This window comes from Emys orbicularis, chromosome 18, assembly GCF_028017835.1.
Source record: "Emys orbicularis isolate rEmyOrb1 chromosome 18, rEmyOrb1.hap1, whole genome shotgun sequence".
Lineage (NCBI taxonomy): Eukaryota > Metazoa > Chordata > Testudines > Emydidae > Emys > Emys orbicularis.
In genome coordinates this window covers 2,362,501-2,389,643 of record NC_088700.1, presented here as the reverse complement: position 1 = coordinate 2,389,643, position 27,143 = coordinate 2,362,501, and the positions used below count along the sequence as shown (strand labels likewise).

General features: G+C 38.9%; 1 protein-coding gene across 1 annotated transcript in view; it reads right to left on the bottom strand.

Annotated features, from left to right (window-relative positions):
- MAPKAP1 (MAPK associated protein 1) overlaps nt 1-27,143 on the bottom strand; it is a 161,329-nt gene that overhangs the window by 88,505 nt on the left and 45,681 nt on the right. The window contains exon 5 of the mRNA XM_065418804.1: nt 3,064-3,236. Coding sequence (XP_065274876.1) covers nt 3,064-3,236 — 173 coding nt within the window. The remainder of the gene's footprint in view (nt 1-3,063; nt 3,237-27,143) is intronic.

The window sequence follows — 27,143 nt, the reverse complement described above, 5'->3', positions numbered from 1 at the left end:
GACAAAACTACCAAATGGCAGGCTAAACTGGATATAGCACACCCTCAAATCTGTCAACTATAGCTCACTTATTGTGGATTATTAGGTCAACATTTTAGGATAAAGAAATTGACAGCAAGATATTCCTCTCCTGAAGGTGGGGGCTGCACTTTCACAATGAATAGCTCCTCATTGTTCTACTCTAGTTTGATTAGCAGGTATGCCTATTTTCTGTATTTTTATACCAGATTACAAGTTGGTATAACCCGCACAACTTTTAATGCTTTCTTCAAATTGATCCTCACTCTCGTCCCTTTGTCTGTAAAATGACTAGCTCCAGAGCAAACAAAATGAAAGGGAGAATATCCATGCTGAAAAATACGGTTTCATTGTTTCCTCACTGGTCTGTCTGTAAACACTGGCTGCCTCTTGTTTTAGATTATAAACTCGTAGGGGCAGCAACCGTCTTTTTGTTCTGTGTGCCTGGCACAATGGGGTCTTGGTCCATGACTAGAGCTCATAAGTGCTACGATAATATAAGTGATAATAAAATAAATAATAATATCTACAAAACCTTACTTATATGCATTCCCTTATTTAGAGATGAACTCTGTAAAGTAACAGAGTTAAATTGACCCTTGCCGATGGACAGGCATTGAGCTGCTCTGACAAAATGAATCAAAGAAACATGAGAACAAAGAAAAATACTTACAAATCATATTGAAATTTTGAGACTTTGCCCTTTCCCTGAACCCCCAAGTCCAGGTTCTTATCTGCTACATGGAGAGAGGGTTCCAGTGTCCCCCAGCTTTCCCACTAACTCCTCTCCCTGTAGTGGGATCTGGGGGCATTTGACAGTATTCCTGGCCAAGCTCATTCCTAGTCAGCGATCACACCCCCAAGAAAGACACTGACATTCACCTCCTCCCATTGGTCCAACAGAGTTAAAGTCTGTTGACTTCCAGGACACAAGCCTTTAGACACTGGTATTTTATTTTATGGGATACTTTTTACTTGTTGACATTGGTCAATATGATGTGTAACCTGTTCTTAAAAAGTACACGTGCCGAGACTTTGATACTGGTTGCATCTCACACATTTAAAATATAGTAATAATACACAACAATCACATTCCTGATCAACAAATATTTTAACAAACAGAAAATGGCGATTAACACTGGCAAGTGAAATGGCAGTGTCTGCCATTATTTCTACATTTCTTCACCAGTGTCAGAACACTGAAATGTTTAATACATCAAAGACCTGACCATCACATCTGTTCATTCAAAAGAGCTGGGAGGAACAACAGAGCCAAATCAACAACCTCCATGAAACTCAATCTGAGAGAAGGTCCACCTCCCGATGCTGCTCTAGCTCTACAATAAAGACAACAGCTAATAATCAGGGATCCAAAATAAAAGCATCTGAATGTAAATCCGAATAACCTCTCTCTCTCCTCCCCTCACCCACCCTCATGTCCTGCCAATTGTGCTAGAATTGGAGGAAAGCCCAAAGAGTTCTCAACCTACCTCTGAACAAATACAGAGGACTCATGAATACAAACCCATTCCTGAAAAATGGTAGCAAGGGCAAAATTTCCAAGGAAAATGCCACGACCAAGGAACAGACTTGGAAGTTTGACTCACTAACAAATAAAAACATCTACTATACTCTGTTATATTACTTTTGTACCAGAGGTGGTTCTGATATGTTATCATTTCATCCTTTGTTATGCAGCAAATATTGGGCAAATATTTTTCCAGACTTTACCGTATCATTTTAAAATGAAAGATGTCCAGATTAAAAGATATGAAGTACCTATTTCACAGAACTTGTATGACCTACCATTAAAACATTACTTTTACCAAAAAAAAAAGAAAAAAAAAGAAATATTCTAAGACCGCACACAATCTATTTTTCAGCCTAACAAATTTAGGGGCAGCCTCCCCTTCCCTTCATGCCTCCCACCCCAAGCAAAGGGATATGCAAGGATTATAGCAAATACTGAAAAATCCATTGATAGAGTGAAGCTGTAAAGAATTTCTAAGGACAACAGTATCTGTTGATTTCTTATTGCACAGGTGACTCAGGCCAAGTTCTAGTAGGAAGTATAAGGGCCTAGTGCACGATATAGTGGTTTCTCAATTAAAGAATAAAGCATTATTCACAGTTTCAAATTAAACTGAATTTTTATGACTACTTTTGCATTTTTGCCAATATATTCATCTTAATTTTAGTGGTGTCTTTATACACTTACACAGAAGGATGGGGACAAGGAGGGTACCTTAGATCTTAACTGCATTTAACCCCATAGTTGTCAATTCTTTATAAACACTGAAAAAATGATATATTCACACACACATTGGTATAGTTTGTCTGTTCAATACTAAGGACTACATTAAAAGAATATTACGTTTGTAAAGTGACACATTCAAAAGTTCAGATTACATGCACAAACTTAACTCTGATCTCTTGTGCATACGGATGCAGCATGATTTAGTAATCATTTATACGGTAGCATACTAGATCTCAAACAGAAGACTAAAATAGCATTCTAAGACACTCAGCACCCCATTTTAGTTATGCCATTCTGTTACTACTCTATAGGCACAGTCAGGCAGGGAGAAGGGAAAGATATTCAGATATTGACCAGCTCTTGCCACCACTGTCAAAATCAGAAGGTTTACAGATCATTTCTAGATTTTATTTGATGCACCTCTGTTTGCTCCTTGGTCATTAAGAAGTGGTTCAAAAACTAAGTCAGACATAAAAATGAAACACCTATCAATGATGCCAACAGCAGTGCGATTTATCTTAATATTACATAGAGTGTTTTAAAATTATGATTCATTTGCACATCCCTGGATTCATATGTTTATCATTATCCAGTACCCAGCAGTTTAATTGAAAGAGAAATAGATATAGATGTGTGTGTATTGCTCACAAAGAAATATTGATAACTGTGTAGGTGGTTCCTGTAAGACTTATTTATAAAAATATTGACATGGAAATCCATTTCATTATGCAAAAACGGTTGTAGAGGAGAAAACCAGAGATCAAGTAGTAGTAAAGAAAGAACAGTACTTTAGTTTGGGTTCCCGTCCTTCACTCGTGTATTGCCAGCATATTAGTCCAATCAGGTCATGCACCTTGGCATTTGCTATCGTCACAACTGTCATTGGCAGCAGTTTGTCTTGGCTTGTGTGCAATGGGAGGTAGACATCAATTTTTTTGGTTGCAGTTGTACCAACATGACCCTGTTGAAAAAACATTTTATTAAAATACATAAGTGACACAGTAAAACAGAGACAAAACAAAAGCTTGTGTAGGTTAGATTCTTGTGTACGCAAATTGGTTGAAACTGTATTAAAGAACAGGATTATTAGACACATAGATGAACACAATATGTTGAAGAAGAGTTAGCATGGCTTTTGTAAAGGGAAATCATGCCTCACCAATCTATCAGAATTCTTTGAGAGGGTCCACAGACATGTGGACAAGGGTGGTCCAGGGGATATAGTGTGCTTGGACTTTCAGAAAGCCTTTGACAAGGTCCCTCACCAAAGGCTCTTAAGCTAAGTAGGCAGCCATGGGATAAGAGGGAAGGTCTTCTGATGGATCAGTAACTGGTTAAAAGATAAGAAAAAAAGTGTAGGAATAAATGGTCAATTTTCACAGTGGAGGGGGTCCCCAAGGATCTGTTCTGGGACCAGTGCTATTCAACATATTGATAATGCTCTGTAAAAAGGGGTACACAGTGAGGTGGCAGTTTGCAGACAATACAACTACAAAGCTGACTGGGAAGAGTTACAAAGGGGTCTCACAAAACTGGGTGACTGGGCAACAAAATGGCAGATGAAATTCAATGTTGATAAATGCAAAGTAATGCACATTGGAAAACAATCTCCACTATACATACAAAATAATGGGGTCTAAATGATCCCTCAAGAAAAAGATCTTGGAGTCATTGTGGACCGTTTTCTGAAAATATCTGCTCAATGTGCAGTGGCAATCAAAAAAGCGAACAGAATGTTAGGAAACATTAGAAAAGGGATAGATAATAAGACAGAAAATATCATAATGCCACTATATAAATTGATAGTATATCCACACCTTGAATACTGCATGCAGTTCTGGTTGCCCATCTCAAAAAAGATATATTAGACTTGGAAAAAGTAGAGAGAAGGGCAACAAAAGTGATTAGGGGTATGGGACAGCTTCCATAGGAGGAGAGATTAACAAGTCTATCATATCTCCCCTTAGTCTTCTCTTTTTTAAGATGAACATTCCAGAGGTTGGATTGGTGGGGGGAGGGGGAGAGTGAATAAGGAAGTGTTATTTACCCCTTACATGACAAGAACCAGGGGGGTCACTCAATGAAATTAATATGGAGCAGGTTTAAATCAAACATAAGGAAGTATTTCTTCACACAATGCACAGTCAACCTGTGCCACGCATTGTCATGGGATGTTGTGAAGGCCAAAAGTATCACTGGGTTCAAAGAAGAATTAGATCAGTTCATGGAGGATAGGCCCATCAATGGCTATTAGACAAGATGGTCAGAGTTGCAACCCCATGCTCTGGGTGTCCCTAAAACTCCAACTGCCAGCAGCTGTGACAGGATGACAGAGGTTGGATCACTCGATAAACTGCCCTGTTCTGTTCATTCCCTGTGAAGAATCTGGCACTGGCCACTGTCAGAAGACAGGCTACTGGGCTAGATGGGCCAATGGTCTGATCTAAGATGGGCTCTTATGTCCATTACAGTAGCTAGAACTAAAATGTACTACTGTAACTTTCTATGTGGAATTACTATGCGAGTTTAAATAATTTCAGTTCTTTTATGCTGTTTAATGAAATCAATTAATATCTTTATATAAACAAATGTGAAAGATTAGTTTCACAAGGGCAGTGAGCTCATTTGACTTCCTATGAGAACTGAAAACTGTTTATGGAAACATTCAACATTTCCACCACAAGATCTTCAATCAAGAATGACTATGAACCCTACCTATGTTCCCAAAGCAACTTCCCACCACAGTCTTCAACTTTAGCATTATCCTTGACTCTAAACTTCTGCTTCTGTCCTCCGCTTCTACCCCTGCAAATTCACCTATCACAACTGACTGTTGCAATAATGCGTATGGCACTGCCTTAATCCCCTCTTACCTCAATTGCAGCATCTCCCTTCTCAATGGCATCCCATGTGCCCTGACTCTGGCACATGCAGGATGTTGCTGCCTGTTATCTCAAGGGTACAAAGAAGCCCAACCACACATGGTCCTCAAATAATTTCACTGTCTCCCAATCATTTCAGGATACAGTTCAAAACTGCACTTTGGTTTTAAATGCTCCATGGTCTTCCTCCAGCTTACCTCAGAGATGGCCTGTCTCATTTCCTCTCCTCCTCACCCCACCCTCTTTGACTATACATGGACACTCTTGGTACTCTCAGAAGGGAGTCCAAGGGTCGCCACTCTGGTGCACAAAGACCTAAAGGGTCAACATGCAGGGGTCTCTCTCTCCCAGGATATATAAAAAGGGGGAGGAAGTGGAAACTGGCTTCCACATCAAAACAGAAAGAAGGAAGGGGAGTCGGGCATCATGGCTAGGAGGAGTCAGGCAGGCCATGCCAGCAGATACTTACAGAACACAAATTAACTACACATAACATGCATGAATCTTATAGATCCAAACATTTCAGAAACATAGCCCCATAGCAAGAAGATTACACTGAGTGGTAACAGACACTACACATTTTTCCAACCACGAGAAACCTATATGATGGCTGTACCTAAGTCAGATGGACAACATAACCACCTCTTCACTTCACCAGGAAACAGGATTGTAAAACAGACATGGAGGTTAAGTGTTGGTTAAGAATAAATAAAAGATGATTTCTATATGTCAAGGCAAGTCCAAAACCAATATATAACTGAGCCCACTTCTAACCATTTAAAACTATTTGGAGACAACCAAAAAGGATTAACTGGTATCATTGCATTTTATTGTATTAAAAAAAATCTATTTGGCACCAGGGAGATTAAGACTTAATTAAAACATAAAGAATATAGCAACAAAGATCAATAAAGTTTATGTTAGAAGAAAAATGTTTAATCTATAGCTGATAGGACTCTATTTTTAAGCTAATAATCTTTTAAGTGGCAAAAAGATTTCACAATTCCCTCCCACAAATTAACTGACATGAGGATAATATCCTTGCTTTATACCAAGAAGAGAAACCACCATTAGAATTAATCATTAGGAATTCTGACTTTAAGTAATGGAATTAGAGGATTCAATATTGGACACCTAGGCTGGGAGTATAAAACATATTCTTGTTATAAAATAATTGGGCATGTCAATATTATTTTAAGTTATAGAAGTAAGAGAGTAACTTAAAAATAAAAAGTACTTTTACATTCATGGTAGATTAGCGTGGAAGTATTGTAAAAACTGCCCAAACACAATGAAGTTGAATACTTTTTTTTTAGTTATAAGTATAGCTATCTTCTTCCCCCACGTACTCAAGGTACAGAAGAAACTCGACATCTGTTTAAAAGAAAGAACATGGCTAGATTCAAAAGAATTTAATAAAATATGAACAGGACCATAAGTTTGTCTGGATAACCATTGGCCCTCTGCTAGACGCACTGGTAAGGGCTGTCAATGTGGAGGAAACAGACACGTTCAAGTAAAGGTTTTTAATTAAGTGTAAATTTTTATATTTTCACTCCAAGAGAAAAACAACTAGTGAAGGTATTAAAAGCATTTAGTGGTAGGTCCAGTGTTCCCATGTCCCCTCACAGACCTCTGTACCAGACATTTTACTCTCCAAGACACAAACTGCCATGTCTTCAGCCCAGCCCCCAACAGAACAATACTTTCAACCTCTCCACACTACTGTACCCCTTTCAGAAATCGGATGTGTCTTGCGTACCCCCAAGTTTCACCTCACTTAAAAACTACTTGCTTACAAAATCAGACATAAAAATACAAAAATGTCACAGTACACTATTACTGAAAATTTGCTTACTTTCTCACTTTTACCATATAATTAAAAAATAAATAGACTGGAATATAAATATTGTACTTACATTTCAGTGTATAGTACATACAGCAGTATAAACAGTCATTGTCTGTATGAAATGTTAGTTTTTCCTGACTTCGCTAGTGCTTTTTATGTAGCCAGTTGTAAAACTAGGCAAATATCTAGATGAGTGGATGTACGCCCTGGAAGACCTCTGCGTACGCTGAGTTGAGAAGAGAGGGCTACTCACTTTGTGCAGTAATTGAAGTTCTTTGAGATGTCTCCCCCAGGGGTGCTCTACTGTAGTTGTGGCAGCGCCTTCACGTCTGGAGTCAGAGATCTTCAATAGCAGTGCCCGTTGGACTGCACATGTGCACCTCCCCTTCCCCACGCTGTGCATGGGTGGTATAAATAGCGCTATGCAGTCTGACCCCCCTCAGTTCCTTCTCTGCTGCTGAGCCCAAACGTTACGCTCCGAAGCAGAGGGGTGGAGGGCAGGTAGTGGTACTTCAATTAAAAGGCAAAAAGGAGAGACACTATTTCCTTAGCCACTACTACATTATCTCCGCTCTTAATCCAATCAACAGACATTTTAACAGGCCCATATGGGCCTGATCATCCACCTTATATTGAACTAGCCAGGATGTAAAATACCTGCACTGCTATGTCTACTGCAATTTAAAAGAGTAAGACCATTGTGGAGTGAAATCCTCGCCTCACTTAAGCCAATGAAGTTTTCCCTTTTGATTTCACTGGCCCCAGGTTTCATCTGTGCTCTGTTTATTGTGTTCTATTGTTATTATAACACTGTCAAACGTCCTGTACAATACATTTCAAATTATGCCGTCTCTCATACCTGTGTTAGACCTTTCTCCTTCTTGCTGCCACTGCATTCTCTTCTTCCCCATCACACATCCTGGGTAACATTTCTTGCATTGCCCCTCAGGATCTTTTCATCTGTTCCTTCTCTCTCCCCCTTCCCTTGTCATCTCTCTATAGATTGTGTTCTTTATCAGTCCCAACGTATCTTCTCTCCCCACCCCAAATCTCTCTCTAATTATACTTCATTATAGATTTTGTCCACCACCACCCACTACAGACATCCATGAACCCTTTATCACAAACACTTACCAGGCACAGGACATGGGGCTTAAAAGAGTGGCGTCTCATATACACTACAGTTCCCAATTCTGTTAATGCTGGTGGAGCTGAACCGCTATTAGCAATGGTGGAAAATGTCTGGAAAATGTCCCATGTTTATTACGGGCCTTACGAAGAGGGAGTACGCAAGGTTCACATTTGGTAGGTTATCTTTACAACTACAAGGGCTAGAAATGGGATGTTTTTAAATGAAAACATTTAAAGAGGATGGGATAGCTCATGATGTCAGGGCATACCCCAATCACTAACTCAAGGGCATAAGGATTCTTGCACCTCCCTCTGGGGCATCAGGTATTAGCCAATGTCAGAAAAGAATACTGGACTAGATGAACTAAGCCTGAACATGCATAATTCCAGTGCACCTCGATCCTGCAGAAACATGGGGCACGTGCCTGGGAATGCTTCTACGTGGGTGAATAGAGTCATGTGCTTAGACCGATCCTGCAAAATACTACTCATGCAAGCAGCCCTATTAGTCTCAATTACTTGCCTGTGCAAAGCGTAGGAGGACAGGACCACGTGACGGGGTTGAACGGAGACAGGTAATTTTTGGACTGCAATTCTTAGTCCCAGTGCCCAGGAGTCAAAGATCTAGCCACACTGGATTTAGCTATAGCAATCACAAGTTATCACTGTCTTGCTGCGGTTTATATAAGCTCACTTGTTCAGGAGGAATCGTTTAGACCCAGATTACAGTCAATACTGTGAGCGTGGATTTTGCTCCCAACTAGAGAAGTGGATTATAGCTATAAAGGCTCAGGTGACCCAAGAAATAAAGCATGATTACCCATATTCAAAAAAGTTGCATCAAACGTATTAATAGATTTTGTATAAAATTCAATGGAAAATCCATTCAGGGCCAGGGCCAGGGGCCTTACCATTTGGAGTTTCCTTAATAGCCTTCAATAAATCTGGTAGGCACAAAGGGGCTGTTAAATTAACATTTTCCTGATCTGTCACCTGTGGCATAGTTAATTTGTCAAAAAATTCTTTTAGCTTGTCACTGGACACTGCATATCCTGATAAATGAAGTCTGGAATAAAATTGACAAAATATCTCGTTAATTTTCTAGGAATCACACATCCTGGTTCCATTAAGCTTTTATTGTTAGAGATATTAGGTCTCACCCACCCTTTAAGTAGGTGAGTCACTACCTAAACTGGATGTATTCAAACACATTTTGTTTATTAAATAAAAGATTAATATTGCTTTCTGCTACCCACAGTTTTCATGCACTAGATCAGACTTGGGCTCTCCAACACGTTCATCGTGGACAACGCCGACTGTGATGATTTATCAGAGTCGGCAGGATCCTGTGGCTGAAGTGTAGGGTTGAGAGTCAAGTATTCTGGTTCTATTCTCTGCCCTGCCACTGACTTGCTGTGTGATCCTGAGCATGTCACCTAGCATCTGTGTCTCAGCTTCCCCACCTAAAAAAACAGGGTTACTTATTTAACTCCTTTAACAATGGAAAACATTGAGAGTCCCTCTCTGACTAGGCATCCTGCAGCTCTCCTTCTCTGCTGCTATCTAGGAATTGCACTTCCATAGTTTGAGTGTTGCATTGCTGAACAATGCAGCTTACTGAGTTAGTGAAATTTTCTTCTTTGTTTTATAAGACTTTTTAATTAAACAGGCCACTGGCTACTAATTTACTTATGTTGGGGATTAAAAATGAAAGTAGTAGCTATTCAGTTTAGGAAAGCTGCTCCCAATTAATACACAAGGAACTTCCACCTCAAACAGTGATTTGGTACACAGAGCTGCTCTGCTCACATGGATCCACATACTAAACATGGCCTGAAATAAACACAACCACACTATGGTAGGCGCCAAATAAGGATCATTTCCTCAGTAATCTGTGGATACATAGTAAGGGCGTTCCATAGTTGATTGGGTTTACTGTAAGAGTGTAAGCGGCGTATTACTACATATACATGCTTCTGCAATAGCTAGACACAGTGGAAAGAGTTAAGGACAGAACAAGAAACCCCACTATGAATTTTTGTAGCTTATGTTGAATTTGACCATAATGTTATGAGCTTGGGTGTTTAATTATACAATCTATGGGTACTACAATGATGACACCATCAAAGAAACAGTTTATACTGAATAAATTCCATCAGCCTCATGCAGTTTTAGGGACCTCTACATCAGTGGTCTCCAAAGTGGAGTGCGCAAGAGGATCTTTGGGGGTGCACGGCAGGAGGAGCGCTTTTTTTTTTTTTTTTGCTTCGTTAGTTCGGGCGGGAGTCCGAGCGGCTTTTTTTTTTTTTTTTTCCCGGTAGAGCCGGCGCGGCAGGGGGTGCGTGCTCAAAATTTTTTTACTGATGGGGTGCACGATCAAGAAAGTTTGGAGACCACTGCTCTACATTATTAAATCATTTTATATAACACCAGTATACTTTAAATATAAAAATAAGATTTTAAAACCATAAAGAATTACATATTATAAACTTGTAATACAAGGAGCCATTTTAAGATATAATACCAACTTTTTAATGAAAGTCCACTAAAGAACGTACACCTTTCTCTATTAGATGATGTCTCTTGAAACAGTTACAGTACAGCCATTAATACTCTCCTAAAATATATAGGAAATTTGGTATAATCTTGAGTCTACTGCAAGGACAATTTAATCCTAAAAACAGCTCATAAGTATTTGGATAATGAAAAGCTGTAGAAATATTCAAAGAGAAAATAGTGTGTGTTTTACCAGTCTCATTTTTGGGCTGTCTTTTACTACGTTTCATGGTGGAAAATTAAAATAGAGTCCATAAACATTTCCTAGAGAAAAATATGATCAGTTTTTTAAACAATAATAATTTACTGCGTCTTCCTACACAACAGAGTTCTGTGACTAAATATTATATCACTTTAACATTAGATGTTCTAATGATATAATATACAGATTTTACTGAACCATTACTTAGTGAGTCATAAAAACCTCTTAAAATTAATCTTTCATGCACATCCAGCTTACTCAAAGTTAGCATTTAATTAGATGGCCTTGGCACAAATGAGCTTACTACTTTATTTGCTCAATCAGTATAAATTCAAATAATTGATTCACCACCTAGCAAACAATGTAAAACATTAGACAAAATAGGAACAAATAGAGATCTTTTTCCAAATGCAAAAATTTTTCTGACTCTTAAACTGTGTAAAAAATGTTTTTGTTTTAAGTGACAGGATTATTTCATATCGTACCATATATAAAGCTTGTATCCTGATATGTAACTCATTCCAATAGGTATTTATACAACATACAGAAAAAGTTACAAATATATGCACTGAAGAACAGTGCAGAATTTAAGCACCCACCTAATATATTTTTAAACAAACAGCAGGACCAACAGATTAGAGGATCCAAGCTCAAATGTTTTAATCAACAAATACCTTATTTCTCTAAAAGCACAATCCCTTTGTAGGTAAAAGCCACCATTTTCTACACTATGGATTTCTGAAAAATATTTTTTTAAATAAAAACAGAAGTAATTAAATAGGATTAAAAACGTAGCAGAAATAATTTGTTTTTAAAAAGGTAAAATAGCTATTTTTTGGGGGGGGAGGGTGTCAAAAATAAGGATATGAACTATTAACCCAATAAAATGTTTAAATACTCTAAAATGTTTTTGTATACACACCTGGCAGAACATACGATAGCATCAAGATATTACTGGCATTTGGTTGAGATGGAAATCATAGTGACCAGCACGATAGAAACGAGGGCTTCATCCTAAGTACATGAGCATTCTTAGAAGAGACCAAGACAAACCAGGAATATGAAGTGCGGCTGGGGCTTGTGAATTCTGGTGCAGTGAGTAATTTGCAGTATATTAAACCAAGGTCCACTACAGTATGTTGGTTAATAATTTGACTAGCCAGTTCTTTTTATTTTATTTACATATTATCTAAACAAGTCTTGTGAAAATGTCTGCTCAGAATGTCTCTAGGTTCCAGTGTTCACATGAACACACAGAATAACTGCATTTCCCTCCTAAGATCTTGTGTTCTGCATGTCATTGTACCACACATGGAAACATGGGAATGGTGCTTTTTTCAACAGGCGGTAATCCCACTATAAGTGCATTTTATCACTAAGTGACAAGTGACTAGTTTATTAATTACTACGATGATGATGATTTTTTTTTTTTTTATAGTCAGCTACCTGAAATAGCTGTAAATTCCAAGGAAGTTAAACAGAGTGACTGGACTATGGTCTGACAGTTCAAAGAACTGAGTACTAAAATGAACCCTCAATAGTTGCTCCTCTGTCTGACAAACAGACCATCATTTATCTCACTGCAATGTATACAGAAGGTCTGTAAAATTGCACTAACATTCTCATTTAATTTATCTCATTCACGCTGTCACTGTTCATAAAAATTTAACCCAGTAATTTCCTGCTATACAAAGCATAACAAAGTCTGAATACTTAAATAAAAGGTAAATAACTTTTTTTTATTCTAAATTGTTGACTTCATTTAGCATCTCTGCCTTGTACAGCACCACACTATTTTTCAATTAAAGGTCCAGCTGTTTCAAAGGCTCCAGTAGGCAACGACAGTTATAAGAAATGCTTTATCTGCATTGCAATGATCACTATCACATCAGCTCCAGGCTACATTAACATACTCATGTTTTATTCTAGCCCCCCTCCGAATGTACCAGTTAATTATACAACATCGAGCTGAAAAAAACAACATCCAGAGCTGGACCATTTCCTTACAAGCTTCCACCTGAACTGTTTTTCATATAGAATGTCAGGGAAACAAAGGTACATTACATGTATAATTATATAATCAAACATTCCAAATTGCTCTCCCCTGCTTGGTGTTCACTCCTCTAGTTTAATAAACCTGGTTAAGCTAAAAGCAAGGTATAATCTAGAATTCATATAACAGAGGCATATTCCAATCCTATTAACGTGTATTTACTTACACAATTTACCTTAAATTAAAACATGTTTACTTAAAAAGTGTTATAAATAGTATTTCCTGCTATACTTCTCTTCTGTCAAATCCCTTTGGAAGAAGGGAAACACCAATCCCCTGTTAGAGCGCAGGAGGTCTCATTTGCTTTAATACTAATATCAGTTTTTAGGCAAGTCCAGTCCATCTTGTCTCCTGCCAACCCCAAATGGAGTTTCACCAGGAGTGAAATACACTTGCATGCAGCAGGCCTGCACAAGCCCTACACACCACTGAAGTCACTCAAAAACTTGTGCAGGCCTTCCACAAAGGGCTGAATTTCAGTTTAGCTGAGATGGTATTCAACTACTTAGGGATATTTTGCCCTGACCTATTCAGTTACAACAGTGCTGCTGGAAAATGGAATGCATATTCCGATTTATCAAAATATGATGGTTATAGCCACAACAAAAATGAATTAGTTAAATGATGCTAATCTCACTGTTTACATACGCCAGGAAAGGAATGGTGTACTGTGGAAGAATTATTTGCATTTTACTTGGCAATAAACATTATGATTTAATACTGTGGAATATAGTTATTCTTCATAATAACAAAGTGCAACAAAAACTTGTAATTAAAATCTACATCATAAACATTATTTGTATATTTAGAAATATACCATGAGATATTTTAATGAACAGATGCTATTCAAAAAATAAACACTTTTACAAATATTCAATCCTTAAACAGGTCTCAGACTCTAATCCTAGGCTACTGTTGCATAAAGCATACAGCACAAGTTCCTTGAGAACATTAGCCAATCTTAGGTAGAACGTTTTAAATACATCACCATGTCACTTTTTAATGTGCCACAATCTATTAACCACATGGCAAACTAACAGGGATTTTTAAAATATGGGTTTTATAGCTTTGTGTTGGTGATTAATTAAATAAATAGCCAGTGTTTCACAAATCATCCCTCTAATTAGTCTAAACCAGACACTTTGCATTCACTGACATTCTTGCCATCTGAAGCTCACAGAAGGGCAGGAGCATTACGACGACGAATCTGTACACTTCTGAACACACCGTCACCATGTCCCCGGCTGGCATTGTACCGCTCAGCCCTGAGGCAGAGGTACAGTCTTCACAGGTGCTGCAGTCAGCTGGAGTTTGACTCCAGCTGCTTGGGAAAGATGTTCTGTTTAATTATTTTCCCTCATCCTGAAGTAAACAATGAGGATAACAAAGAAAAGCAAAGCAAGTTGACTCTTAAAGGTAACCTAAAGTAGCAAAGACATACGCTTTGAACAAATATTTAAGGTCTAAGTACTAAAAAGGAGCAGTAATGAGCTAACTGATCTTTTTCTGTCAAAAAGCCCCAATGGTTGAGATTACACACACTTAGATACGGTTCCTTTTTAGGAAACCAAGCAAGCCTCATTAGAAGGGTTCACAGCTTAATAAAAGAAAGGGTCAATTATTCTTGAAAAAGAAGAAAAATTCATCATCTGTAAAACCTGCCTGAAATCTCATCATTTTTACAATGCATACCTAGACGATCATTTCCCCCCAGAGCTCAATTTAAAATTTTAATAGTTAATCATTTTAAGTTTTAAAACAATTTTTTCCTCTAAGTTATTAACTGGAATCTCCAACCTAGGTAGGTTTTCATATTGAAATATGTTCTGAGGTACTTAGTGACATTACCACAGCAGGATATTTTCAAATCCTTAAACTAAAAGGCATCAGAGTGGGTATTTAAGAGACCGAGAATGGAATAGCAGCTGGGCTGCTTACCAGAGACAGGTCCTTATTTCCTGTGATACCTGTAGCATCGTCTCAGCTTGGGGAGAGCTGAAATGGGGTTTGATGGCCTTGTCCTTTAATCTAGGATTTTGCAGCTCATGGAAAGAGATTCACATATTACTTAGACTGAGACTGGGTGGGAAAGGAACGAGTCACACACAAGTTCTAGCAAGGCTGGAAGAGGCAGGCCAAGTCACTTCATCACACTCTCAATTTGTCTGTCTGTAAAGTGGAGGAATTAACACTGTCCTCCTTCAGAGGGATGGCGTTAGGAATAAAGGTGTCTGGCATGTTTGAGAACACTAACTGCTTCTTATTTGAGTTAGCCACAAAGCTGTACATCACACTAGGAAGCAGACCACCAGGTTATTTAATATATATTTGTAGCATTGGCATCACGAATAAAACTCGTTGTGTCAAGTTACAAAGAAGAGGCGCCTACAACAAATAATCCGGGTAACATAGGACCTCAGCAGATTATCTGGCAATGAGGCTAAATATAATTTTTTCAAACTGAATCTGTACAGTTATGGGTGTGGTAATAAGATCAACAAAGCTTTTTGGCCTAAGCACTGAGGAAGAGAGAGAATCTAGGGCTATTCCTACGATTCACGAGAAAGCAAGTAACACTTTATTCGACACTGAAGATGAGACATGTTCTTCCTTATATAAAAAGATGCATACTTGAGGTCACATGCTGAAGGGTCCTTTCTTGATGCTACTTCTTGTCTTCAGATGCTAACCGCGAATCAATAAACGTTTCTGTGCCAGGCTGGATTGAGTTAAATCAAAGTGATTTAAATCATAGATTTAAATTAGCTAGTAGGAAACCTGGATTTAAATCATAATTTTAATCATGTTTTGCATTTGTACTTTTTGGTTATTTTCCTAAAGAAAGGTTGATTCTCAGTGGTTGCTAACCATTAAAATATGTTGATTTGCAACTAAATATAGACGTTACACTAAATGTAGTGCTTCTTTTTGCAAACCTGAAGGATATGCCATATCTATACACATTTATTTAAGCAATTCTATATCTTAACTTACACTTATTCAGATTCTTAATTTTTACATTTTTATAATGTTTAAAATGGTGTATGATTCATTTCTTATTTACTAGATTAATTTTTTTCTGATTTAATCTCAAGATCTATTTAGATGGAAATTCAAATAAATTAAAATGCACAAAACCAGCATTTTATATTTTTTTAATTAAATAAAACTTCCTTAAATGTGCTGAACAGATAAGAAGAAAAAGTTAATCAAAAATGTTTTGCGCTTAAAACAAATCGATTTTTTCATATAAAGGAAGTATTACCTATAGTTAATGAACTGAACTGATTATTTCTGGTCACCATGTTCAAGATTTTAGAACTAATAGATCCCATCCACTCATTTTTAGTCATAGCTTTTATTCACAGATTGCAAGAAAAAAAACAAGCTTCCTGCTCTTTCAACTCCCAATTGGTTTATTAACACCATGTACTAATCATGTTATGGAACTAGCTGAATAAGGTGAAATGAAGAAAATATTCAGTCTGCACCTGCAAAAGAAGCTACTGCCATGAAAAGCTGGTTTAGCACTTCAACAAACTTTGGCTCCAAGTGCTTAGCCATTGACTTCCACCAGTTCTTTTTTCTTTAAAAAACTTTTCATCAAACATTACTGCTTAATATTATTTTGTATTCAATTTAAATGATTTCATATATTATAAGCAGCTTAGGCTTTAACATAAGTTGTCAATTTCAAATTTAATTTTAATTTGTTTTAAAAAATTAAACCTGCATTTAATTTAAATTAAAAAATCTGATTTAAATAAAAACATCTAACTTTATTTAATCATTGATTTTTATCCACCCTGCTTTGTGCTGTTAAACAGGACTATCTGCTCTTTGTGCAACACAATGTAAAGCTCATTCCCTAGAAAAGTTTACCAAGGCCTTGAAGATGGGGGGAGGGATAGCTCAGTGGTTTGAGCATTGGCCTGCTAAACCCAGGGTTGAGAGTTCAATCCTTGAGAGGATCACTTAGGGATCTGGGGCAAAAATCTGTCTGGGGATTCGCCCTGCTTTGAGCAGGGAGTTGGACTAGATGACCCCCTGAGGTCCCTTCCAACACTGATATTCTATGATTCTATGTAAGATACATCTCAGGAAGCCCAGAGATATTGGATATTCTGTCTCTCGTTATGAACAAATTAGAAAACACTGTTATACAGCACTACAATGCAGATAGCATTTAATACACTACATCTATGCCCTGTCCTTTATTTTTATTTCAGATATGGTTAATGAGATACAGAAAAGCAAGATCTGAGATCTACCACTCCCCCTCCTTCCCCCAACATCCATAAATAAGGGCTTAAGTTTAGAGAGTAGGGAGACAAGTAAGACCACCGGAGGACACCAAAATACCCTGTCTGGCAATAAAACACTGTTTCTAGACTGACAAAAGAGTAACTAATTAAGAGAATCATAGAATGCAGAAAAAAGGATAAGAAGATTTGCAACACAAGATTTTGTTCTAGAGATTTTTCCAGGACTTTCACAACATTCCTTGAATCTGCAACAGAGTTTTTAATCCAAGGATTTATCCTTCCCAAAATCTGACTGCTTAGTTAAAACACAGCAGTAGCTTAACAAATTTCCCACAGCTGACTCTACTCACTCAGTCTTTCACTAGTAGCTTGAACCATCTTGAAATCAGAGACTGAAGTTTTATCAGTCTGCTGTAGGAGGTGCCAATCCTGTGTTTTTTGCCAAATTGAAGTATTTTCAACCATTTTTACTACTGTTGGGTCCAGAAAGTTACACATGCAGCTTTCATTAACTGCCTTGGGAGAACTGCCCAGCATTGTATTCACCAGATAGAACGTGTACCATAGATTATTACTAATATTATAGTATTAGTGCCTTTATTTCAAATGTTTAGGGAATACACTACCACCACAAGCAAGAAAGATATATTTACTGCCTACTTTATGTGTACATTTTACATAGCATAATAGACACTCTCAAAATAAACATACCACCATAATTCCTGCATTATTGTTGAGATGAAACAAAACTGAGGTCCTGACTATGTTTGGTCGTTAAAATTCTCATGGCATTTTTCAGAAGAGCAAGATGTTCATTCCAATATTTTGGCTTAATTTTTCTCGGATAATTACATTCTAATGCCATACATTTCCTCTACACTTTCAAATGGATTTGGGATAAGTTTTTATTTCCTACTCTTAATTGTATAGTATTTTGCTCCAAAGAGGTGGTTGCATGTTAGTGTAAAAGTGGTACCTGTATGAAGTCTGTAAAGTGCTTTGGAATGAAAGATGCAAGGCATGACTATTGCTGAGCTAAAGAAGGGCTGGATTGTCTGGGAATGACAGTAAAATCACTTCAAGCTGAAAGCCATTTTGACCAATTTAATTAAAAGAAAGCTACCTTGCATGTGGCAGAAACCTTATTTCAGAATTACAGCTTACTGCACTTTGAGGAAAGAAGTCTGGGACTGGATATATAAAGGTTTGTTTACTCTTATTTCACCTCCCCCACAGCCCAACTAAGTGCTGGAATACTATTAGTATTTTTCATCCTTCATAACTTGTAAGTTTAAATGAACTTTCTCTACAACAGCAACTGCTCCTGTTATCACCAATTGTCATCTAGTTTGTGTATGCAGTGTAACTGTAGCCAAATCTGTCCCAGGATATTAGACACACACGGTGGGGGAGGTGATCTCTTTTATTGGACCAGCATCTGTTAGTGAGAGAGACCAGCTTAACAAATGTTGGTCCAATAAAAGACATTGCTTCACCCCCTTGTCTAACTAGTTTATGCGTCAATGACAGATTTGCACCAATACTGCAACACAAGTATGGAGTTTAACTTTAGGAAGTTTTTTTATTTCAAACACCATCACGCTTAAAATATTGCCTGCTGAGCCATTTCAGCAGTGTTTTGTCGATGAGAGGGGTTAAAAAGCCACTTTATTTTTTCAGCAGCCAATTCTAAAAAGACACACACCATTCTGAAATGCCAGGAATGTAAAAAGGGGCTTTAAAGAGTTTGTGTTTCAACAGCAGCATTAAGTGTTTTTCAACAAAAGATTCCCCTAGACTTAAGCCAGTGTTCATACTAACAGGAGTAGAAAGGTGATTTGATTTGTAGGGATTATATCCAGTGTAAAGCAACCTTGACGCTAAGTAAACATTTTCTGGATGGTGAATTTCCCTTTAAAAGGGAGAAACTTCATCAGGACTGGCATGTAAGGTCTGTAGGAGGACTACAATGACCAAGCACCCTCCTTGGCTCCTCACATAAATCCCCAGCTAGCCCTTCACCCTATATCTGTATCACCTTGTCCTCCACAAACAATCCTCCATGGACTTTCTGCAGAAGAAAAAGGATGAAATAAGTTATAGAAACTGAAACTGACTGCTTCCCTTTCAAGAAACAGATACTATTAGTCTAAGGGGGATAACAATTGAAGACAGTTGGCAGTTTTTCAAAGAGACATTATTAAGGGCACAAGATCAAACTATCCCACTGCGTAGGAAAGATAGGAAGTATGGAAAGAGACCACCCTGGCTTAACCAGGAGATCTTCAATGATCTAAAACTCGAAAAAGAGTCCTACAAAAAGTGGAAACTCAGTCAAATTACAAAGGATGAATATAAACATATAACACAAGTAAGTAGGGACAAAATTAGAAAAGCCAAGGCACAAAACAAGATCAAACTAGCTAAAGACATAAAAGGAAACAAGAAAACATTCTACAAATACATTAGAAGCAAGAGGAAGACCAAGGACAGAGTAGGCCCGTTACTCAATGAGGGGGGAAAGACAATAACAGAAAATGTGGAAATGGCAGAGGTGCTAAATGACTTCTTTGTTTCGGTTTTCACCAAGAAGATTGGTGGAGATTGGACGTCTAACATAGTTAATGCCAGTGACAATGAGGTAGGAGCAGAGTCTAAAATAGGGATGAGTCAAAAATTCAAAGTCAAAAATTACTTCGACAAGTCAGATGTCTTCAAATCACCAGGGCCTGATGAAATGCATCCTAGAATACTCAAGGAGCTGTTGGAGAAGATCTGAGCCATTAGCCATTATCTCTGAAAAGTAATGGAAAACGAGAGATATTTCAGAAGACTGGAAAAGGGCAAATATAGTGCCCATCTATAAAAAGGGCAATAAGGACAACCCGGGGAATTACAGACCAGTGATCTTAACTTCTGTACCCGGAAAGATAATGGAGCAAATAATTAGGCAATCGATTTGCAAACACCCGGAAGATAATAAGGTGATAATTCACAGCAGCGTGGAATTGTCAAGAACAAATCGTGTCAAACCAACCTGATAGCTTTCTTTGACAGGGTAACAAGCCTTGTGGATGGGGGGAAGCAGTAGATGTGGTATATCTTGACTTTAGTAAAGCTTTTGATACTGTTTCGCATGACCTTCTCATAAACAAACAAGGGAAATACAACCTAGATGGAGCTACTATAAGGTGGGTGCATAACTAGTCGGAAAATCATTCCCAGAGAGTAGTTATCAGTGGTTCACAATCATGCTGATTCGGTTCTGGGTCCGGTTCTGTTCAATATCTTCATCAACGATTTAGATAATGGCATAGGGAGTACACTTATAAAGTTTGTGGACAATACCAAGCTGGGAGGGGTTGCAAGTGCTTTGGAGGACAGGATTAAAATTCAAAATGATCTGGACAAATTGGAGAAATGGTCTTAAGTATATAGGATGAAATTCAATTAGGACAAATGAAAATTACTCCACTTAGAAGGAACAATCAGTCACACACACATACAAAATGGGAAATGACTGCCTAGGAAGGAGTACTGCGGAAAGGGATCTGGGGGTCAAAGTGGATCACGAGCTAAATATGAATCAACAGTTTAACGCTGTTGCAAAAAAAGCAAACATCATTCTGGGATGTATTAGCAGGAGTATTGTAAGCAAGACATGAGAAGTAATTCTTCCTCTCTACTCCGCACTGATTAGGCCTCAACTGGAGTATTATGTCCAGTTCTGGGCACCACATTTCAGGAAAGATGTGGACAAATTGGAGAAAGTCCAGAGAAGAGCAACAAAAATGACTAAAGGTCTAGAAAACATGACTTATGAGGGAAGATTGAAAAAACTGGGTTTGTTTAGTCTGGAGAAGAGAAGACAGAGGGGACATGATAACAGTTTTCAAGTACATAAAAGGTTGTGTGACAGACCCAGACCAGTGGGGTACAGGAGTCTGGTAGAGGGCAAATATACTGGTCACTGGATGAGTAGTTTTCTGTTCCCTGAGTGACCAGAGCAGGGGCTGCACTAGAGTAATCAGGAACCTGCTAGAACCAGTTAAGGCAGGCAGGCTAATTAGGACACCTGGAGTCAATTAAGAAGAAGCTGCTAGAATCAATTAAGGCAGGCTAATCAGGGCACCTGGGTTTTAAAAAGGAGCTCACTTCAGTTTGTGGTGAGAGTGTGAGGAGCTGGGAGCAAGAGGCGCAAGGAGCTGAGAGTGAGAGGGTGTGCTGCTGGAGGACTGAGGAGTACAAGCGTTATCAGACAGCAGGAGGAAGGTCCTGTGGTGAGAATAAGGAAGGTGTTTGGAGGAGGCCATGGGGAAGTAGCCCAGGGAGTTGTAGCTGTCATGCAGCTGTTACAGGAGACACTATAGACAGCTGCAGTCCACAGGGCCCTGGGCTGGAACCCGGAGTAGAGGGCGGGCCCGGGTTCCCCCCAAACCTCCCAATTGACCTGGACTGTGGGTTCTTCCAGAGGGGAAGGTTTCTGGGCTGTTCCCCAACCCACATGGTGAATCTCTGAGGCAAGAAAATCCGCCAATAAGCGCAGGACCCACCAAGATAGAGGAGGAACTTTGTCACAGTTGTTACAAGGAGGAGGGAGAAAAATTGTTCTTCTTAACCTCTGAGGATAGGACAGAAGCAATGGGCTTAAATTGCAGCAAGGGCAGTTTAGGTTGAACATTAGGAAAAACTTCCTGTCAGAGTGGTTAAGCATTGGAATAAATTGCCTAGGGAGTTCGTGGAATCTCCATCATTGGGGATTTTTAAGAGCAGGTTGGACAAACACCTGTCAGGGATGGTATAGATAATACTTAGACCTATCTTGAGTGCAGGGGACTGGACCTCTTGAGGTCCCTTCCAGTTCTCTGATTAGTTGTAATAGAACAGTTTTAGAGTTTCTTCATCCCTCCACCCCCACAAATATGGCTTTTAAAAATAACTTTGCATGAGATCATATTAAGATACACAGAAGCAAGTGAATCTCATATCTATGTATAGTCTTGCTATTATGTTATGGGGATATGAAGAAGGTGAGACAAGCAGGGCCAAGTATCACAAGGAGTTTTTAAATCTTTCAAATGGAATCGATATTGACACTTTTGTTTACTATTTCTTTAGAATATTTAAAATGGAACATGAAGAAACATCATGATCATTCCAGTGGTAAAATGGGTTATTTTGAAGAGATTTAAATCTCAGTAAAAGGAAGAGAGTTTAATGAAACCTCAACTATTGAGTTACTATTCACTCCTCCATAATTTCTCAAGGCCGAAAAGCATGCCAAACGCTAACACAAACTATCATTGTTGTTCCTCCCTGATAATATAAAATGTAATTTTAAAGCTATTAATAGCTTTTAATCTTTCCGGCTATGTTTCATGGCTAGCCATCTTCTCAAATCAAACTGGAACAGAGGCTATGCGGTCTGACGTTGCCCTACCATGCCAATCACAAATTAGAGGAGATACAGCAATGTCAGAATTACACAGTTGTTTTTAAGATGTCTTGCAACACTGCTGTCAATGTATCATCCTGCATGAATGACAATGCTTTCTGCAAGATGCCCGTTGTACCTCATCTGAACCTATCCAATTGTAGTGCAAGTTAACCAACAAATCCCGGGGTGTTGTCATACAACTACAGTGAAATTGCTTAGTTTTGTACTTTTTTTAGGGGTGTCTCCTAAAAAGCAAACCAGCCTCCTAGCTAACTTAAACAGGGGAGACAAACACCTAAGCATTTACAAGAGCTGCGTAGGCCATCTCACAGGTTTTCACTCTGACATAGGCTCGGTAATTTTTCTTGAATCAGACCTTCTGGAGAGATCGACTGCTCAGTCTGGCAACTCCCCCACAAGAGTGCACTCAAAAGCTTGTGGGAAAGTGAGATGTTTCCATGAGCCACACTGGAATCGGCTGCTGCAGCCATTGTAAAGAACGGTATGCCTGGAATGTATCAAGTAGTAACAGCATTGGACAAAATTAATTAGCTGACACTGCGATGTCACTCACAGACATTTCTTTAGAAAGTAATGAAATCACGGAAACTCCCGCACTCAACACACCCAAAGGGGTTTTGAGACTAGGAAAGGGGTGCTCCTGGACAGTTTAATGGATAGAGTACTCAATACCCATTTATCACTTGACAGGAAAAATGTATTAACTGCATGGCACCCTGCCCAAATTCCACAATGCTAAACTATTCATCCACCTTTAGGCAAATAATAGTGTGTTTGAATGTGATTTTCAGATGTAATCTGGGGGAGGTAATAATAGGTTTTAAAAAGGAAAAAATTAAGTGACATTGCACAAAATAACTTTTTTCAGGGGATTCGGGGACATAGAAAGAGGCAAGAAGAGTGCATAATATACTAGAACTACTTCAGCTCGGCAGAATTAGGTGGCAAAACCTCCTTGAAAACCTCCCTAGCCTCTGTTTGTCAGAGGGTGGAGATGGACAGCAGGAGAGAAATCACTTGATCATTACCTGTTAGGTTCACTCCTTCTGGGGCACCTGGCATTGGCCACTGTCGGCAGACAGGATACTGGGCTGGATGGACCTTTTGTCTGAACCAGTCTGGCTGTTCACACTCAAGAAAGCGGATGCCTTCCCTTGCTCAGTTGTTAATATTAACATAAAACAAGAGGGCTGTTCACTTTGTTGCTTCTGTAGGCTAAGCCCATTGCACACACCAGGGGCTCTTTGTATCACTCCATGCCCTCCCCCCACAAGCTCCCTGTGTGCCACCTTCCCATCTCTTTCTTTCAAGGAATTCCTGCAAGCCCTCCCTGTGTGCCCACTATTCACCCTCACCATTCTGACTTCTTTTCTTCCATCTGGAGAATAAGGCATGAAAGGGAACATGAAGCCAGAGGTGGAATGAGTGAAAGGGAGGGCAGAGATGAAGGAACGCACCACTGAAAAAGAGTACAGAGACATAGGTCAAGACACCACTTGTCCTTCCAAGGCCATGAAATTCCAAAGTGCACTGAATAAAATGGCAGGAGCTCTCAGCTGGTAATTCTTTACCAACACACTGTTAGGGTTTCTCCCTGAAGTACCTTTTATTAAGCAGTAAGACAGACACACGGAGTATTTTGGTTTGGATTCTCATTCAGTCCAAGCCAGATTTTCTGAGAGTACTGAACTCAGAGGCAAGCCCATGTAACATACTTTTCCCTCCTTTGGGAGGTATCTCCACAAATTATTTGATCTCCACAAATTTTAAGGGCAAAGTCCAGTTCTAAATAAACTGAATAGTGATCCCTCGTGAAACATTCAGCAGCATCTCTTGTAACAGATATGCGACTATTTTTATAGCCTTGTAACACCTTAGGCTATTTGTGCCAAATCATTCTATTTCTTTGCAGGGCAAATATGGAGAAGAGTAAAGGTAATTATGTACTCATAGTCAGTGTAGCAAATCAGTTAAATTAAACCTGTATTTCACCTAAGTTGTACAGGGTGCAAATAACAACTAAGTTTTCTAATTTCATACTCTAGTACTCCCAAGTAAATAAAAGGGGGGGAAAAAGTAAAGTTTTTCTCCCTACAAATAGAAACTGTCACTTACTAGGCTGTGATCTTTTCAGCTCATGCATCCTAAATGCATGCAGAGATATTATATGCACTTTCTATTTAGCAATTTAATTATATCTTTGCAGTCAGAGAGTGGCAATGGTTTGCAGTAATAATCAGGTGAAAGCATTCTCACATTAATATGCTGGAATCCGATGTGTTAATTTGATGCAACTTTGCGTTGACAATATGTGATTAATTTGTTCTAAGGCTAGCTATGCTCCCAGCTCTGACAGCTTAAAATGCTGGGTTTCTTTATCCATATCGCTATTTGACACGCCTTAGCCCACTGCTTTGCTAGGACCACTGTTAATTTGTAATGAACTGGCTTTTCAGGGGGCCCCTTCATTTTTAATTCTGTCAGTGTCACCTCCTTGAGGAAAATTACAAGTTTCCTTAGGTGTGATTACTGCCAAGTGCTACTGATAAGAGGTTTGAGAAAACAGGGCTTTATAAAGTAGTCAGTATTTAATCTGCTGAAACAGATTTATGGCCTCTAGACAGATAAATATAATAGAAAGTTCTCTCATTTAAAAATCATTTTCAAGTTCTCCTTTACCTCCACCCTCAAAGTAAAAATACCTAGGCAGTCTGGTTTTACAACAAATTTGTTTAGGGGAAAAACGGGGATTATAAATCATTCACAAATGTAATAAGTGCCAGTAATAACAGACATCCAATTAAATCAGTGTCCAGTTTAAACCAGGGAAAGACACATGTAATTGCTGTAATGAGATAAAAAATAATTCAACCAAATCACCAAGGACCCAATCTTGCGATGATGTCCACTGAAATCAATGGGCATTACACATTGGAAGGTTTGTCGTACCAGGCCCTAATACTTTACTCACCGCCTCCTCCTAAGTGCGGTGCTTATTGCCACCCCAGCATGACAGTGTACCCGAAGGTAGTGGCCTCATGTGCTCCGTGCAACCCATACATGTTAGTACCTTCTAATGTGTTTTACTCTTAGCCAGGATACCTGAATTATTCTCTACTTTTTCTGAAAAGTGCCTGTGAGGATGGTACAACTACGTTGAGGATAAATGAGGTCTCCTAACTTTAGAAATGCTCATAGGACAATGTTACACTCAAGGCAAATGAAAATGATGCCTAAAAATAACCATGACATAACTCTCTGGATGATGTTACCACCGGCAGCATGCAGCAGTGAATTCCTCCTGCTAGAGCTGAGAATTACATCTACAGCCATGTACCAAACTCAAACCAAGCTGGGCCTTTGGGAACCTTCAAGCAGAGAAAGTCATGAACGGTAACTACCCATTAGCACTAAATGGGTGGCCAGTGGGAGATGCTGATATTCATTTTATTCAAACCCATTAAAACTTATTCAATCTATCTTAGGGTTTTATAGCACCACCCATCACTGGAACATCTGAACATCTTCTATGCATAAATCAACAATAGTGGAGTCTTAGTTGGCTTCTTGGAGTGTAGCATGTAAATGAACCATCAAGTGGTGCACAATCTAGTCGATGTGGCCACATGTTCCCATGTCTGTTAGCCTCATTTCCACCCCCTCTTCAGATTTCGTCACACCCAGTTCTTACACCTTCTCAAACTGTAAGGTCTCTGGGAAAAGGACCATGCCTTCATGTGTGTTTGTACAGCGCCAAACAAGGGGGCCCTAATCCGGCCTGTAATATTGCCCATGACACAAATAAATTACTACTACTACTACTGGTGGTGAGATGAACTACCTAGGAAAAATAATGTATTGCAGTGTTTTTGTAGCCGTGTTGGTCCCAGGATATTGGCCCCAGACCTGAAGAAGAGCTCTATGCAGCTCAAGAGACAGAATTTGATCCAGTAAAAGATATTACCTCACCTACCTTGTCTCTGTACCTAGGAGAAAGGTAGTCCTGCTAAACCAGGTCACTAACCGAGGAATACGACAACAGAGTGTACACGCTCATGTGAATTGGTCCCCACCTGTATAGGACCCAATTGCCTTTCCCTGAAACAAAAGTTCCAGATTTACAATACCACCACACCCTATCCCTAGGTCATCTGGAGGAAGGAGAAAAGTCCTAGGGGAACATTTTTAAAAAATGCATAAAGATATTTGAAGCAGGGAAGGGGAAATAAGTAGAGCTCTCCCATCCTAACAGTAGAAGCAAGGTGGCTGGTTCCTTCCCAGAAGTAGTGGAAGGCCCACACACTCTCCTTACTTATCCTGATTTACTGATATTACAAGAGTGCCCACACTATGCTAAGCATTAGCATTGGACCAATATACAGGAAGGCACAGTGCCTGCGTCAGAGCTCACAATATAATAAAACAAAAAAACCAAAACAGCCAAAAGGTGGGGAAAGGAATAAACCACATAA